Below are 17,786 nucleotides of genomic sequence, written 5' to 3'. Positions count from 1 at the left end.
TACAATATTTTTTTCAGTGTAGACATAGCGATAGGTAAAGACGACGAAATACAGAAATGCAAAGATCCTATCGGTGGAAGAGGGTAGTTTCAATGGACATAATGGACTACTAGACAAGGTACGAATTGAAGCATTATGACACATGTTTCTAAACCAGAATTCCACGTAAAATATGATTTGCGCAACAATAATTACTGAAACCAACTACTAATGAAGATAGTAACGTTTTTATTTCGCATTGGTTACGAGGAACTTGAACTGCTCGCTCACAAGAAACTCAAAGCTCTACGTGAATCAAATCGCGCACCACAACGGTTTCAGCAAGTTTCTCAATCGAGAAATGTTCATTTCCCACCATATGCTGTTCAAAAATAAGCAATTTGCTACAGCTGAGCCAAAGCGTCAAGGTTGCCAGATTTTTATATCGCAGAGACTGTCATGATAACGTTCAGCGCGCGATGAGAATCACGTAGAGCATTGAGTTTTCATATGAGCGGGTGATTTGAATTCATGCATCAAGAATCATGTATATCTCCGTAAGGAGTTGATTTCGGTAATTTTCGTTGTACGCGTCGTGTTTTACGTGAAATTTTGGTCAAGAAACATGCATTAGAATGCTACAATTTGTACCTTGTTTAGTGGTTCATTGGACAAAGGAGGTAAGTAACAGGATAACGAACAGTAACACCAAAGAGACCCTGCGGTTTGTCCATCGTTTTTCCTCCTTAGTCTATAACAACTACCCGTTACAGTCAATAGAATCAATCCATTTTCCCGTCGTCTGTTTTGTCTATAGCTTTGTCTATCAACTTCAATAGTCAGCCCGCAGAGGGCGAATATTTTTCAACTGTTCCAGGCTGGCATCCGTGATTTCATATTATATCGATGATGAGGTTAAAAATCGTGTGTCTCTAGATCAGACTTGAAACAATAATATTTCTAGGTGTATTAGACCTAACTGCATGCATCTTTTGTAATATTTAGTATACAAGGCACAGAGTCATTAAGAAAATAGAGAAACAGGTCATACTCCCCATTTTTGGGGTGAAACAACTTGTTTTCGTGAGTATTCATGTACGGAAGTCCAGAGACTTGAACGACTGGATATGAAAGTAAGCGGCTGTCATTTTAAAAGAAAGCAACTGCATTATCGATTGTCGCGTTGTTTCGGAGAAGATAAATCTGCGTAAACATCATGGTAAAATAGACGCACCGTAATGGACAAATCAAAGTGGTAATCGTAAAAGTCTTTACCAACTCTATATCGCACATTCGATGGGTACCAAGAACATACAAAAAATAAGTATAAGATACTAAATAAAAATCCTTTTGCAAAAAGGAAGCACAAAATTGGGTTAAAATAGTGATGCACTATAAAATGTGAGCATAAAATACTCAGTTTTCAAAAAAGAAACCTGACATCAAAGGGAAAAGGAGCCTTTGATTGGTTTCTAATTTAAATAAACTTGACAATAAGGGTGAATTTAGAGTTTGAAAATGTATCATTAAGAAGAATATGATTTTATAGCCACACTTTTTCTTGTAGTTTAATAAAATACAATATGATTTGAAAGTCTCTTTTTCTTTAAAAGTATGCACCAGGCTTCTGCAGGATGAATCTTATAAGGCAAAAACTTCTATTTTTTTAACCAGAATTCAAGTTACAGGGTAACAATTACCTGGCGTAGAACAAATTATTTGGAATATCAAAATTACTTCAGTTGATTGTTCATCATTGAGACGACTCTTTAATAAAAATAAATTAATGTACATACGTATAATTTTGAACTTAAATTTTATGTTTCAAATAGTAAGTTTCCTTTCGTCACCTCTGCACACGGGGTAATCTCTCTATCAGTCTGGAGACACTATTCAATACCTACCTTATGGTACTGAGTCTGCAACTCGCTTGAGTGGTTTTCGCACTGTCGATTGCTTTGCGATCACCACTGCCGCTCCGACAAAGCCTTTTGTTTCCGTTTATCTCTCATCAGCATTGTTTGATCTTTTTTGTCGCTGCAATCATATCAAGCACCTTGGTCTAGTTCTAGAAGTACTAGAGCTTTCCTTCATAGGACTCGTTTCGGCTGATTGCTTCAATTTGAATTCCTTCGACAATATTGAATAAGAATCTTAGCCAGGCGATTGTTATTTGATTGATTCATGAAAAGTGGTAATCTAGTATCCGTTGGCTAGGAATAAATCGTGTGGCGTTTTGCAGTCGTTAGAATTTTACTAGGGGTCAGTATTTATCGGAAATATATTTTCTGTGTGAAATTTCTGAAAGGAAATTTTTGATGATCAACTAGAATTTAGACGGCGCCCTCTGACCGCAATCGCTCATATTCAATATTCATACCTTACATTGTGATCCAACTTTGTGTTGAACAGAACATTATTAGACAAGTGCAGGAGAGGGTTGTTCAATGTGGAAAAATAAAAGAGGCATCTTTACGCTCTTCTACATTTGACAATAATGGAGTCGTACTAAAGGAGGTACGGACTGAGCACTCTGTTTAGTTTTTTCTCTTCAATATTTTGCGCAGAAAGTTATTCACACAGCGCGAAATTTGGAGTTCAACCCTTGTATAAGATATATGACTAGTAAAATTGACGATATTTTTCAAATGACAAGAACACGAATGATACCATTTTAGTAATTCATGTTCCTTTTAAGCAGTGCTGAGGTCACATACGTACACGTTAACACAGCGCTCAGGAGTTGATCCTCGAGCTTTTCATTGTTTGGATAGCTTTCTCAATGGTTGCTATTTCCAACTACAAAATATAATTATTTTCGTTTCTTCGTCTGTCTCTGCTCTCAAACGAATTTGTTGATGTCTATTCCGACCTCTAATGTAAAAGTGCAAAGCTTTGCGTTGTTTGATAGCTTTCTGAATAAAATTTTGAAACGGCCGCATAAAACGTAGTGCTATGGTCTTATTCATTCCTTTTGCGGTAACACATTGATCATAATAAAACGCGATACACTGTCGCCAACGTAAAATGTTAAAGAAAGGAAAAAGGGGGAAAAACAACAACCCGACTAGAAATACATAAATAATTCAGATCTCATCCACCGAAATATTATTTACATTCTCAACAACGCATGCCATGACCCAATTTCAGTTGAGTAATATGAGACAAGCCCAGAATAAGAATCGGGCCCATCAAGAGTATCAAACTTCCTGCGTGAAATTTCCGGAAGATTTTGGGACACTCCGATAAAATAGACAGCCGTGGCGAAGTAGGATTGGTGTGGAGTTGTGAGTCCTTGAGAGAGTGTGGAACTTAGATAAACTCAAGTCTTGATCACGTACCTCTATTGTGACAACTCGGGCTTGAGCATCGCCGACCTACATCCATCACGCACGCATAATATCATTACACAGTTTTAGATTCCCTCCGTAGAGTCTCGAAAAAGCAATTCAATCGAGTCGCAATCAACTGTTGCGATTATCACTGAGCGTCGCAAAACTTCAAATTTGTTTGCACGAACCAACGTCGATCATACCGATTGCGTCCCGAGGAACTTATGTTTCGTCGATGGAACGTCTGAGAAAATACTATTTTGCGTACCGAGTGTAGTTTACACTGGAAAAGAATGGTAGATACTCTGACACAGTTATTCGAGTATGGTAATAGATACCAGACTCTATGATAGCATTTGCCATATTATGATGGGTATCACCAGAGTTCTGGTGAGCACTACCGTAACTCTGGTTATTTTCACTAAATAGTATCACTGGGTAAAAAAACAAGTAGACTTATTGTAGATGTTACCATCTTTCTTTTCAGTGTCCCGAGAAATGTGGACGTATAGGGGTGTCCTGTAAAAACAGACATTTCGTTTGGAATGAAACCTCTACTTAGGTAGATCTACTATACTCGTTCTACAGTAATACTCGTTCATCTACTTGAGGTATTGCGAAGGAAACATACCTCTAAATGCTTTGATTCGTACATTTTGGTCCATTTCTCTTTTTTTACCATCGAAAGTTTGAAACAAATCCACCAGAACGAAGTTTAAAGTGTGTTGCATTGCTACCATGATAGCGAAGAGAGCAATAAGTAAGTGCATTTGTGTATGAGTCATGGTTAGCACATACTTTTATGTGTCTTAGGGTTCATCTCAGCATGCACTTATTGCTCTTTTCGCTGTCACGGCAGTGTGAATGACCCTGTGCATGGAGCTTGAGGAGCGTGGCAGCGTGCTCATAAAGTGTAACTGAGATCACTTTCGATCTTGGCGCAAGTGTCACTAATCATCTGGGTTGTGTCTGTTGCAGCTATTAGGATGTACAAACTGTTAACATGGGCTTCAGGGTTGCTCGTTTTCCTTTTCTCCATCACGCGGGCTCTCGACAACGGTCTGGCGCGCACGCCGCCCATGGGCTGGCTCGCCTGGGAGCGCTTCCGCTGCAACATCGACTGTAAAAATGATCCAGAAAACTGTATTAGGTAAGTTCTCTTTCAACGCTACCACCAACTTTCCGTCCCTATAGTATACATCGTTCGGGTGGTTACGCTAATCACTGAAAATAAATCAATATTTGCACAAGCATGATTCTTTTGGCCGCCTACAGCTGCTTTCTTTTATATTTTTAGTGTATTTTACCTCTACTCAAGTTGAAATTCTGCGAGAAGAAAAAGCCTTTTAAAATTTAATCCACAATATAATTGGCTTAAAATTGACGGATTATAATGCAATTGGCCATGTATAGGTAGAAAAATGGCCCAAATCGATGGCAAGAATAATTTTTCTATCGAAATCCCTAAATTAGGTTTTTCGTCCAAACTTCTTTAAAAAAGCTGTGCTGTAAATTTTGCCGCCGTAGATTCCTCTTTCATGTAGATAATGTAACGCACTGCTAAGTCTTGCCTGTAAAGCCCAACGCACAAGTGCTTAAATGTCGCGCGAGCGAGACACTGACTGAACCTGTTGTGCTCACTGCTGGCTCCACTTCTTCAGTCCGCCTTCAATTTTGTGGGACGCAACAAAAGTAACTCCCAAGCTGTTATAGTTGCTCGAATGATTTCGTAAGATTTCAACGCTTATTTTCGCCGTAGAAGTGTGGGACACCTAATTGGCTCATTTAGCTTCTCATAATGATGAAAGAGAGGTTGCTGGCCATGCCATTTCCATCGATGAATGTAATGACCTATCTTTAAATACCACTTTATCATTCATTTTAATACAATTAATTCAGTCGTTGACTCATGCTCAAAAATGTCTAATCCATTATCCGCTATTTTTCATCGTCTATCAATGATTTATTTATTTTTTGTCATAGTGATAAACTTTTCCGAACGATGGCGGATCTTGTGGTTTCGGAGGGGTATGCCTCCGTCGGATATGAATACATCAACATCGACGACTGCTGGCTGGACAAAAGGCGGGCTTACACCGGACACTTGCAACCGGATAAAGCTAGGTTTGCCTACGGCATAAAAGACCTCTCTAACTATGTGAGTTCAAACATCAAATCTATGCATTCTCCAAAAAAAAAAAAAAAAAAAAAAAAAAAAAAAAAAAAAAAAAAAATTATAAACATCAAATATCTTTCCACAATAATTAGACGGTTTTATGACCGAGGTTTTAGAAACTACGGAATTTCTGCGCTTACGGGTCACTTCTTCTCTCCGAAGAATCGTTCAAAAACCCACCGACTTACAAAAGTTATAATTTCATCATATTTTAAAACAATTACCATTTATCGTAATTTTAGGTATAATTTTGCGCAATAATTTTTGCTGTTCATAATCAGTTTACTGTTTTCTCCTGGTAGAACTTCCTTACAACATAGCCACGTAAAAGTCATGGTCAGAGTGCTCTTGTGTACTGAATTTTATTCGGATAAAACGTGGGGTACCTTCTGTCAGGAAAGAAAGAATATTTGCGTTAAACCAATCTCTATATATTTGCGTACATACAGATTGATCTCAATTCCTAATTTTTGGTTTATGTCAATTATGGTTTTTTCGCGAGCAGGTCGTTTGAATACACTTGTTTAAATGTAAACCATAAACTTCTCTCCCTCAATTCTCCATTTTTTTTAGGGTTTTCGATTGGTTTAACGTGCTTTGCGTGAAATTTTGATGAGAAAGCAGGCCCTGTAGTGATCAATAATTTCTCACCTTGCCGAATGGTTCATCGCACTCGTATCCATACCTAACTCATACGATTATCAGTCCTCCCATACTCTTGTACTTTTGAAGGAGGCTTTGAGAAAAATGCGTAAATGCAATAGTATATGCGGACCTTTTTAGTTTGATTGCGTCCGAAATTTTAAGAACTCTCTCGCACATAGTACTAACTAGTGAAAAACCCCTGAATAATACGACAACCGTTTCTGCTTTCATGATGAAACCCGAAAGATTTGAAGTGAAGATTTGAAAAGGTGCGTTGATTTGGTAGTGCTGGGCAGACGGTGACGGCTGGCTCAGCGGCGGAGGCTTGAGGTTTGTGTGTGTTTTTAACCAACTGAATCCAACTGATGTGTGCAGATTCATTCGAAAGGGCTGAAATTTGGGATTTACGAGGACTATGGGAATTACACCTGTGCAGGTTATCCTGGAGTCCTGGGCAACCTCGAGCTGGACGCTTTCACTTTCGCCGACTGGGAGGTCGACTACGTCAAGCTGGACGGCTGCTACTCCCTCCCTAGGGACATGGACAAAGGTAGGTCCATGGTATAGCTCAAAAAACAACCGTGCTCTTGAGACTGTGCTCATAGTCACTCTTCAAACAGCTTCCCCCGTAGGCAACCCCACATAGTTTACACTATGACTAAGAGGAATTTAAGCAGATCTTCTACATGGCATCCTATAATGAACAATTTTAACGAATATTGAGAAAAATTTAAGAATATAACTTTAAAAATTAACCCTTGAAAGTATGAAACCTACGACTAAAAAACCAACGGCCCCTTTCCGTTGCAATAGTAATTTTAGAGATAAATGAAATTGATTCTTTAATATCTACCTGCTATACAAATAAATCAGCATTTCAATACGGATAATTAAGAAAGCAAGGTAAAACGGATTTAATCAGGTACATACAGTAATAAAAACAAGAGATGCAGAATTTTAATCGATACGTGCTCTTCTCACGCCCTGCCATAAAAAAATTGATTGATTGAAAATCATTATTGCTGAAAGAGTTTAAAGAGAAAAAAGTAATAAAAATAATTTTCATTCACAGGTTATTCTGAATTTGGTTTTCATCTGAATCGGACAGGAAGAAAAATGGTGTACTCCTGCAGCTGGCCGGTTTACCAAATTTACAATGGAATGCAGGTAATTTTCTTTGATTTTGTGTCCATTGAAGTGCATTGATTTGAGTAGTTACTTAAATAGCCAGGTTTGGCCAGCTCTATCGCTCTCTCGTCATCAAGTTTTGTTTCAATTGATCGAATGAAGCAGGGCTGTACTATTAGGTTTAGTTTAGCCATCTAAATACTTGCGTTTCTGTTATAAAATGTTCAATTCCTGCAATTTCAAGGGTTTAAATCGTATGCCTTTTTATGTACATTGACAGGACACTAAAATCTTGAAAAGACAGAACAAATTTATCAAAGTCATATTTCACTCGCTCGTAAAAAGGCAGGAAATTTCGACGTAAACTTAAAAATTGCTTTTTTTATTATTTTCCTACAATTTTGGGATCAATAAATCATCGACTACTCATTAAAATTCTAATTTTAATTCAAAATAAGAAAAAACCCAGACGACTCTTCCTTTGCGGTTGTCTCATTAAGCTTAAAATCAAACATGTGGTCATGAAAATCCATCTCTGCCTCAAAGAAGTTGAACTCTGACTTTCTTAAAATCAGGAGCTTTTATGTAAAAACAATCCTCACTCATTACGATTCCGTGCTCTAAGCCTTTGGAAAGATTCGGTAAAGCTGTGAAATTAGTCGCCAAAAAATCCTCAAAAGTCAGAAGACTTTAGTATCCAAAAGTTTCCTCTAGCATCATTAGCATGAACTTTTTCGGATCCATCAACACTACGTAGAGTTCATGAATGTTTACGACTCCAAAAAAGGTAATTCCACTGATGATGGAGGAAACTTAAGCACGCATTTAGAAGAATTGAGGGGCTTGGAGGAAAGACGCATAAGTGCAGTTTTTGAAAAAAATGAGATAGTAATGATTTCAAGTAAAACTAGTCTTAATGCATATTTTGTGAAAAATTCGTTCTCAAATTATTTTAAGCATCAAAAAGTCAGTTTGAACTCTCTTTCCGCCATTAGGATCCGTGTAATCTCAAAACTTCAAACACGTATTTCTCGAAATAATAAAAACTGCACCTCTGCGCCTTGTCCTCTAAACCCCTAATATGTCATACTAAAAATTTAAATGGTGAACCGGTGTTAAAGTTTTGTCTTCTACGTCTCGGCTCTGATTTCAGCCCAACTTCACGGCCATCATCGAGCACTGCAATCTGTGGAGGAATTTCGACGACATTCAAGACTCCTGGGCCAGTCTGGAGAGCATAATCGACTATTACGGTAACAATCAAGACGTCATCGTGCCTAACGCAGGACCGGGCCACTGGAATGATCCCGATATGGTCGGTACCCGTTTACCAACGCCATCACTTTCTACTTGTATTTACTGCTTGAAGCATAGACTCGTATTACCCGTAAACTGCCCCACTGCGCAGAAAAGAGGTTTGCGTACATCGCAGGCGATTTTTCAAATCATACATTTTGTGTAGTGCCTATAGGCAAATAGTCAAATATTCTACCTCACAGCGAAATTCATGAAACCTCTACCAATTTTTGACAAAATAATGATTTATCCGTATAGATAGGAATTATTTTTTAATACATCATTCTTTAAGATGTTATGTAACCTTTTTCTAACTGATTTTTCCAAATGTTGATGCTTTTACTCTTCCACTGTGGCCGTTTCGAGCAACCGCTCATCGTCAGGTCTTAAAAATCTCTAAAAAACAAACATTACAAACGCTGTCGCGATCGCAAGTAGCTACTGTTCGATTTCCTAGTCCGCGATGTGACCGATCAATACATCTTTCTTTGATTGCTGTAATGGTCTCCAGCCCTGAATTGGACAACTCTCTAAAAAGATACATCATTTTTTTTTTTAAAATACAGATTGTGCATATGCATATGCTAGTGCAAGTGTTTGCTTTCAGAATTAGTTACACTAAAACACGTATCATTCGTGCGTTTGACCCCTGCTCTTTTTATGATATCTGTCTGTGTGCTTTTTCATAATGCGCTTCAATCTTTGAAATAAAGTGTGCAGCCAAATTCGAAACATTAAGATGTTGAAAAATACGACAGAAAGTAGATAATAGGCACTGAGCCTAATATGAGACTCCCCTAAACGAGTAAAGAGTTGCCAATTGAAAGGTGCGCAGGAAATCTTGAGTGTGGACTTTATTGCCACCAGTTTAACTGATTTTACACTGAGAAAAAACTATGGTTTATAAACCTATTAGAGGTAAATATGGAACACCTATAATAGTCGTAAATAAACTAATGATTCTCGGTCTGTGAACCATACTAAGGTCTCTGTACCTAATTAAGGTACAGAGACCATAACTAAGGTATATGTGCTATTATTATATGTAGAGGTACTACTATTAGTGGTGTTCCATATTTACCACTAATAGGTTTATAAGCCATAGTTTTTTCTCAGTGTAGGTACTTGATCATAAGCTTATTGTTTCGAAAAGTTTGCCCTGTATTACATTAACGACGCAAAATACGAAATGCAATTTGATTGCGTCAAATTTTGTGTCTTTGAATGTGGCAAATAATTTCCTGTTTCCTTCAATTTTTGGAAATGCTTACAGTTGATCATCGGTAATTTCGGTTTGAGTTACGAGCAAAGCAAAGTGCAGATGGCAATGTGGGCAATTTTGGCGGCACCCCTGCTGATGTCGGTGGATTTGAGGACAATCAGACCGGAATACAAGGCCATTCTCCAGAATCGAAAGATCATAGCCGTTGATCAGGACCCTCTTGGAATTCAGGGGAGAAGAATATACAAGGTAAAAAGCGTTTACACCCTTTGAAGATTTTATCATAGTATAGTTGGAGGAGATAATGGTATTAACCGCACCGCTTCTGAATGAAAGTAGCCATTACTTTTCGGTTGGGCATAAGAGACAGAGAAATGAGGTGGCCATTCGATGATTGAAAGCTGTGTGCATATTGTTTGTAAAGAAAGCATCGAAGGTCGTCGATTTCATCAATTTTTGCAACTATAGGAACTATTTTTGAGAGTGGCGGGAGTATATTTTTTTATTAATTGTTTTGAACTGATTTCCATTACTTTTCTGGACTCCATTTTACACCAAGTGAAGTAACAATGGTGGGAATAAAATGCATGAGCCTGTATAACCGCGCAGTAATTTTACTGCCATCTTCTTTACCTCCTATTCCCTGTTTGTTCCCTGAAAATAATTTCTTTTCTCTGAGTTAGTGTTTTTCTACACATTTTTTATTCAGTTCAACAATTCAAGTTTTTAAGCACTTGTTAAATATTTCAATATCTACTCGGTTATCACCAAGCCACCCACAAATCTTCAATCAGATATATTTGATGAAGAAAATACCTCGCTCCGTATAAATTTGATTTTAATATATTTTTGAAAAACTAATTACCTCGTTTTCCCCCGGTTTCTATTGTTCTTTTCCGCGAGGATAGCACAAAGGAATCGAAATCTGGGCAAGGCCGATAACGCCGATATCGCAGCATTTCTTCTCCTACGCCATCCTATTCCTCAACAGGAGGACAGATGGTACGCCATCAGACGTCGCCGTCACCCTGAGCGAAATGGGTCTCACATCTACCAGTGGATATAGGATAGAGGTGTGTACTCCGCTTCTATTTTACAATGATCATTATTGTAGCCGTAAGTTTGCACGATCAGTTCTCATCATACCTCGTCAGCTCAAACTATCAGAAAGATTTAATTACAGTTTATGAAAACTATTCTTCTTTAAAATTTTGATCAAATATCAAGTCTTGTCCTATGACTTGTTTAAGTTCATTGATGTTTGGTGAAAAAGGTAAAAAACTGGCAAATTTTGACGATTATACACCAAGTTTTAGAAAATCAGGTATAATATCGGAAAAATTCAGAAAATGTGATATGATGAATTGGTTAATTTTTCCTGGGTTCAGTTCAAATTTAACCCTTGCATGGATGCCCAAGCCTTTTTTTGTACGCAGTCTCAAGTCAAGTCAAATTGAACCGTATTTAAATGCATGGATTTTGACAGATGTGGAAGTATGTAATTTTTGTGGACTGTGTGATTTCTATGTTTTTGAGGGTAAAAAGTACTTCGTTTTAAATTGTTGCCTTTTTTTTTAGTAATATACTGGTGCTCTCAACCCCCCCCCCCCCTCCCGTTCATCCGACATACTTGACTCCCCCGAAAGAGATCGTCGGGTCAATCGGACACAGCTTGAGATTTCTAAGGGGAGTCGTAAAAAATTCACGAAAACAACACAACTCTCGCAAAAATACCAAGTTTTAAGCCCTTTACGGCACTTGGAAGACTTTTAAACAATTTTTCTATTTTCTCTCTTGTTTTTCAAAGTGATTATTGATTTGGACACATCATAACATATTTTGAGCAAATTCAACCTTAACTTTCTCAAACATCAAAAATAAAAGAGACCTAGACACGCATTGATAAGGGCGCATGAAATCAACTATTCGTGCTTGATGAATTTCCTTTTATCTCCAAATTGAAGGAGCGATGGGGCAAGACGTGAACTCGTAATGCTCTGTTCTATGCTGTTGGTGAATGAAATTGTGATTCGGGAGAAAAGTTAGAAAATGAGGCCCGATTTCATCTCTCCTATTTACGGCTGGGTTGCTCACGGACTACGGACGGATACGGACACAGTTATGGGAATAGAGCAAGGGAAACGTGAACGCATCTTGCTGACGGCGCAGAGATACAACTATTCGTACTTGATGGATGTCCGTGTTGTATTCTGCAGAATTGAAGGCGGGAAGCGTGAATTTGCATTGCTCCGCTCTATACGGCAAATAAATATGATGAATCTTTTCTATGTATCAGACGTTAGACCCCTATGTCCTCCCCATCTTCTCGAAATATTTACAACGCGAAGTACGACAAAACGTGTCAAAATTATTTTGAAGTTTGGTCATTTTTAAAATTTTAAACTAAGAAAAAATATTGGATTTTTGCAGGACTTATACGAGGATGTAGACTATGGTGTTTTAACACCACAAACAAAAATCAAGGTGAAAGTTAATCCTTCAGGTACGTAAACAAATATTTGAATGAAATCTGAATCAGACAGAATGCGTCTGTAAAATTATATGAAGACTGTAGACTTGTTGTGCGTGAAAGCTTGAGTTTCATTTGTAAATGTACAATTTCAAAAACATATTGGTTAACCAAGTTTTTTTTTTTTACACAACTCGCATCTCATCTCTACGATCACACTAAAAAGTTGTATCGAAAAACTCAAAATGGCAGTGATTTGCTATTCTCACATAGAGAGAAAAAGTAATACCAAAGTGTGTTTTATATCTGAAGTGAAACGCGAACATCGCAAGCCTTTGGTTGATTGCAAGGTTTCCGATTTTTTCATCGTTTTCTGAAATAAATTCACCACAGGAAACACCAGAATCAACATAAAATATGGGCTGCTATGTGTCTCATTTCCCATACTAATCGAATGTAACTGAAGAACACAGATTATTTTTTCAGTATGGTCAAAAATTAGCGGACGCAAAATTGGTGATAGTCTTATACATTTTTCTCGACTCGCCACGCAGGAACCTTTTTTAAATAAGCATTTTTAAAATCTAAAATGATCGAAGATGCAACGGTTTGCAACCTACTTTACTTTGATCAATACAGAGTTGACGAAATTTTCCGGAAAAGGTTCCGTGACGGTAATATCTAATCTTCGTATTGTTTGTATAAACTAGTGTGACGCGAGGTTAGAGGCAAAATTTTACTTCAAAAAATTCCTCAATGGGTAGAAGTTTATAAACTGACGTGTGCGAAATACAAGATGAACAAGTTCAATATGTGCTAATATTTTTCCGATTGCAGGAGTTGTCATGCTCCGAGCCGATGTCCAGCCAGTCTACAGGCAAATCACGCCATACGACCCTTTCAGACAAGCCTTTTCACTGCGGACACTCAATGATTTCAAGAAAAAATAACGCTGGGCTCACGAGAAACTTGTAAGAATAATTCATTAAACTTTCAGATCTTTCAGGAAACAATTCATAGCCTTTCTTTGTGTTTAAGTGATGAAGACGTTATTAGTAACTCCAAACAAACGCCAGAATTTCGCATCTATCAACGCAATGGATCCAGAGAAAATGGGACTCAAAGTGAAAATCAATTTTTTTTTTTAGTGCAGGGGAAAACGAAACTCGAGTGAAAATAATCTATTTCCCGGTTGTTTTTTCCACTGTTTCTTTGAGTCCTTCGCTTTGTAAGACCATTTAGAACAGTCAGCGGAAAGTAAAAATACATTACAGAGATTGATAATCATTTGAGACAACTGCATCGTGACCCCATTTTGACTCTTTTGAACAGGTTCAGTTGTTTTTAATTTCATTAATGTAGTTTTTTCACATATTAAAATCCAAAATACACCCAAGCTTATTGTACAAGTGTACTTAATGGATTTTTAGCGAATGCCTCTTTTAATCAGAGCTAAGCAGATTTTTCTCGGTGATTTGTTCTAAAAACATTAAGTCCGTTTTTGTTTTATAAAATTTGGAATTCCTAGTCTTCAGACTTGTATGCAAAAACAATTTTTTAAATGAGTGCCTTAGGCTCCAATACCTGAAGAATAATCAATCCATTATAACTTGACGTTTTATCACCCCATACACTTTCTATCTTGCTCTGTCGTCTCAATTGTCTACGAAAGATGACGGCGAAAGAAATTTCTACCTCACATTTCCCGCTTGTTCTTTCAGAACCTACCGGTTATCCATAAAACCGCCCGAGACCTATCCACATGAAAGAGTTTCCTGACTGCAGTTGGCGATACTGTTGCTTGTCTTTATCAAGAATGGTTGGAGTCTGGATAAATGATCTCGATTAATTTACGCGATTACGCTGAGCCATAATCCTGCTGCTCGTCGAGGAATTTCGCTGCCAATACTCAAGGTTTGATTTAAGTGAAACTACCCTTTCCTTAGCGATGATCGGAACATGGCTGAACTCGGGATGGACTTTGTTTATTTTCTGTAGATTCTAACGTCGAAATTAACCAGAATGACAAACCTAGAGGCAGCATGACCATTCTGCCGTATGATATCATTGAGCTCTAAAATGATGGGAAAAAGGTACCAAGGACAGAAATTGATGCGTGATAGGATGTACAAGAAATTAGGAGGTCTGTTTTGCACATTTGACTGTCATTTTTAGGTTCAATGACTTCATTTTTATTAAAACATATATCACCTCACATCATGCGAAATCAAAGATTTGAGTTCAAAGAAAAATGACGCTCTCATATCTGGGAAATGATCCTAAATCATACCCGATTTTTACCATGTATCGATCAAAAACATAAATCGATAGCCAATGAATGGGTAGTTCCACGTTGAGAAAAGGCCACGCGCTGCATAGAAAAGCGCTCCGAGAACCAAACGGACGTATTTCTATCAAACGGAACTATGTGCATTATGCCGTAAGCCCTGTTATGCACATATTCTTATGGGTCTCAGGGCTCATGTCTTAATGCACATAGTTCCGTTTGATAGAAATACGTCCGAATGATCCTAGCGTGTCGCCCCTGATAAGGATATCTCCGACGAGTGAGCGAAATTTTCCCTTCGAAGTATGAACACACAACCCCCGCGACAGCAGTAGCCAAATACTGATCCTCATCGATAATTACTTTTTTTACAGCTCGTGGATCTATTTGATCACATTTAATATCTCCGTTGTGGAGTAGTATGTACATTATTTTGAAGGTTTTTCTAGCGCACTTGTCCAAGATATCGTCACTCCTTTGACATAAAGGCGTGTTTCCAATTCCACACAAGCCGTGCAAAACTAGGAGCTGTATACACAATACGGCCCTGGCCATCCCAAAAAGAGAGACGATATGCTCCTGAACAAAAATAAATGTCCCATAGGTTCCTGCACGGTAATCATTTTCTATGGGAGCCATAGAAATTCAAATTAATACTAGCTTGGAGAAGACTTTTCTTTTAGTCAACAGGAAACATGCTTGTCTTAAACGGTATGTCCATTTACGTCGATGAGTCGCGCTAGCGCTTGAAGAAGATATCCGGCCGACTCACTGAAAATTCTCGTTCGGATATTATTGACTTTAGAAAATTCTCCTCAGTAATGCAAAGATGGGGGTTTTGAGAGCCAACCAACAACTCCGACGTGATTTTTCAATACTCACAGCTTGAATTTAGTAACACGTCAATTTGAGAGGGTGATCCATGAGATCCATACATTTGTTTACATCATCACGGAGAAAAAAAACTAGGTCCAGCTGCTGAGGTTCGGATCACACATCTGAAACTTCAGTTCTTACATCTGAAGTACTTCGGTTTTCACAAACGAAAAACTTCGGTTCTCACATCCGAAAAACTTCAGATGTGAGAACTGAAGTTTCAGATGTGTGATCCGAACCTCGACAGCTAGACGTAAAGTGTTCAGATGCCTATGATATGACCTAAACTTTGGGTCCCACGCACGAGGTTTTTTTCACCGTGTATATTGATTTGAAGGGAAAATCTAAACCTGTTGAACAGTGCAGAACTACCCCCTAAAAACTGTAGCTTTGAAAAAGAGCAAAAATGCCGTTTTTCAAAATTAGAGGATATTTAATTCTGAGGTAATTTTTTCCCCTCCGAAATGACCACGGAGCCTTTTCTATGCGGCGTGTGAGATTTGTTATGTTCGTAGCATTTTAGTCATTTGGAAATCATCTTTTAAGTGTTAAGGGTTAAGTTACTCCCGGTTATTGTGCCCTACATGATTGAGCTGACGTAACAGTAATACTATTCGTATTAGTTACGCTTGCATAAAGCCCTTTTCTTGTAAAAATATGTTCACATACTTAATTCCCGTTTTTTTTCTTTTTATTTTATTCTGAATTTTCAGAGGTCAACAGAGGTGCGATATTGCTGCTGCGTGCATAAAGTCAGGTTTTGAAAACTTGCTTTGTAATTTTTACTTTAACGATTTAGAATAGATTGAGAGCATCATTAAATGAACATTGAACTATTTTCCCAAAAGAAATATAGCTAACGTAAAAAAAGAAAACTCTTGGTAATTTAATTTTGAAAAGTGTAAAATCTTTCCGGCATTTATTTATGTATATCTAAATGCTGTGTTTATTCATTATGCGAATTTTATCAAAGTATGAACTTCATTTTCGTTTCGACCTTTGAAATGTTAACACAGATTAATTGCACTCAGATTGTAAACAGTCTAAGATATTTTAAAAGAAAGGGCTTCCTTTCAAGGATCGTGTTCTGACGAAGACGGATTTAAATTCTCTATCATATCGTCTTCCAAACTTGGACATGATCACAGATTCATCACTACGTTGTAAGTGGAAATGCTATAATCCATATCATGACTGAACCTGATGAATCTAAAGTAAATGCAGGCCATATCGCACCTCAAATTTTTTTTTGCCACTTTGTTATGACTGTAAGTAATTTTTAAGTTAGCAACGTCTCGCCAACCATACTTGAGAAAGTTCCTTGATGCTGAACCTATAGAAAACCTACGACAATAGATAATATGATATTCAACTGAATTGAAACCTGGAACTTTCAAGCAGAATTAGCTAATCTTGCAGAGATCTTTTCAGTGCCTGTTTCTCTCATCGAAGATCAGCTAAGCTGCAGTGAAAATGCCTCCCTTAAACATGTCCCAAAACGAGCCGAATTCGTATATTTTACCCTGCGATTTTCACACTGATTCATTTCCGTTCGCGGTTTCGCTTAGGACGAAATCTTGATTTCAAAAATATTTGAAGTCACATCAGGTGTCAAAGTTAAGAAAAAACCATTTTCTATGGCTATATGGGTATATTCTATGGCTCTGTCTCAAACCAATGGCAGGTTTTATCACATGCCTGTTAGAATGAACACAAAATCAGTATTTTTCAACTCCGCACCAATGTGAAATTCTCGTCTTTTGTTATTTAAGCTGTATTTTATTCGGCGTTCGTATTCACACCCGGCCTGTTCGCAATTTAAAATGTAAGTTACGTAATTTCTGCGTACTTTCGCATAAATGTCATTATTATGAGCACGTTGAAGAGCTCCCGTCATTTAAGTTAGAATTGACTACAAGATGAAACCTCGCCGTTTTTATTTTAATGTCGACCATTGAACAGTTACATCAATCTCTGCCAGTATATAATCGTCAAAAGTAGGAGGTATTTCAGACTCTTTTTGAAAAAGGTAACCAAATTTTTGTGGAAAGGTATTTCAGACTATCTTTGGAATTTACCCCTAACGCACTTATGACATTTTTCTCTCAGTTTGTCATTTTTTATTTTAATTCGTCAACGGTATTCCTCAAGATTTTTCCCAAATATTAGTATGAGTCAAATTTCATTCAACGCTTGATCCAAAAACCTTCAAACGCAAGTATATATGATTCCGGAGTAATATGCAGTGGAAAAATCATAATCAAAATAATGTATAGTTAGTTCTTTTAAATTGGGTCAGTTTTAAAACAGTCTGTTTCTTAAATTTTAAGTATACAAAACTCTTTGTAATCTAATAAACTTCTGTGATAATTTTT

General features: G+C 37.5%; 1 protein-coding gene across 2 annotated transcripts in view; it reads left to right on the top strand.

The window, feature by feature from the left end:
* The window catches only part of LOC109031143 (alpha-N-acetylgalactosaminidase), a 95,690-nt gene extending 77,904 nt beyond the window's left edge, over positions 1-17,786 (top strand). For both annotated transcript variants that reach the window (XM_019042490.2, XM_019042491.2), the window contains 10 exons: positions 4,290-4,461; positions 5,295-5,469; positions 6,508-6,682; positions 7,205-7,299; positions 8,414-8,575; positions 9,830-10,027; positions 10,687-10,851; positions 12,209-12,281; positions 13,086-13,219; positions 13,970-17,786. In XM_019042490.2, the coding sequence (XP_018898035.1) occupies positions 4,298-4,461; positions 5,295-5,469; positions 6,508-6,682; positions 7,205-7,299; positions 8,414-8,575; positions 9,830-10,027; positions 10,687-10,851; positions 12,209-12,281; positions 13,086-13,198 (1,320 nt within the window). In that variant the 5' untranslated portion in view covers positions 4,290-4,297 and the 3' untranslated portion in view covers positions 13,199-13,219; positions 13,970-17,786. The remainder of the gene's footprint in view (positions 1-4,289; positions 4,462-5,294; positions 5,470-6,507; positions 6,683-7,204; positions 7,300-8,413; positions 8,576-9,829; positions 10,028-10,686; positions 10,852-12,208; positions 12,282-13,085; positions 13,220-13,969) is intronic.

This window comes from Bemisia tabaci, chromosome 3, assembly GCF_918797505.1.
Source record: "Bemisia tabaci chromosome 3, PGI_BMITA_v3".
NCBI classification, from domain to species: domain Eukaryota; kingdom Metazoa; phylum Arthropoda; class Insecta; order Hemiptera; family Aleyrodidae; genus Bemisia; species Bemisia tabaci.
This window is presented reverse-complemented; position numbering and strand designations above follow the sequence as displayed.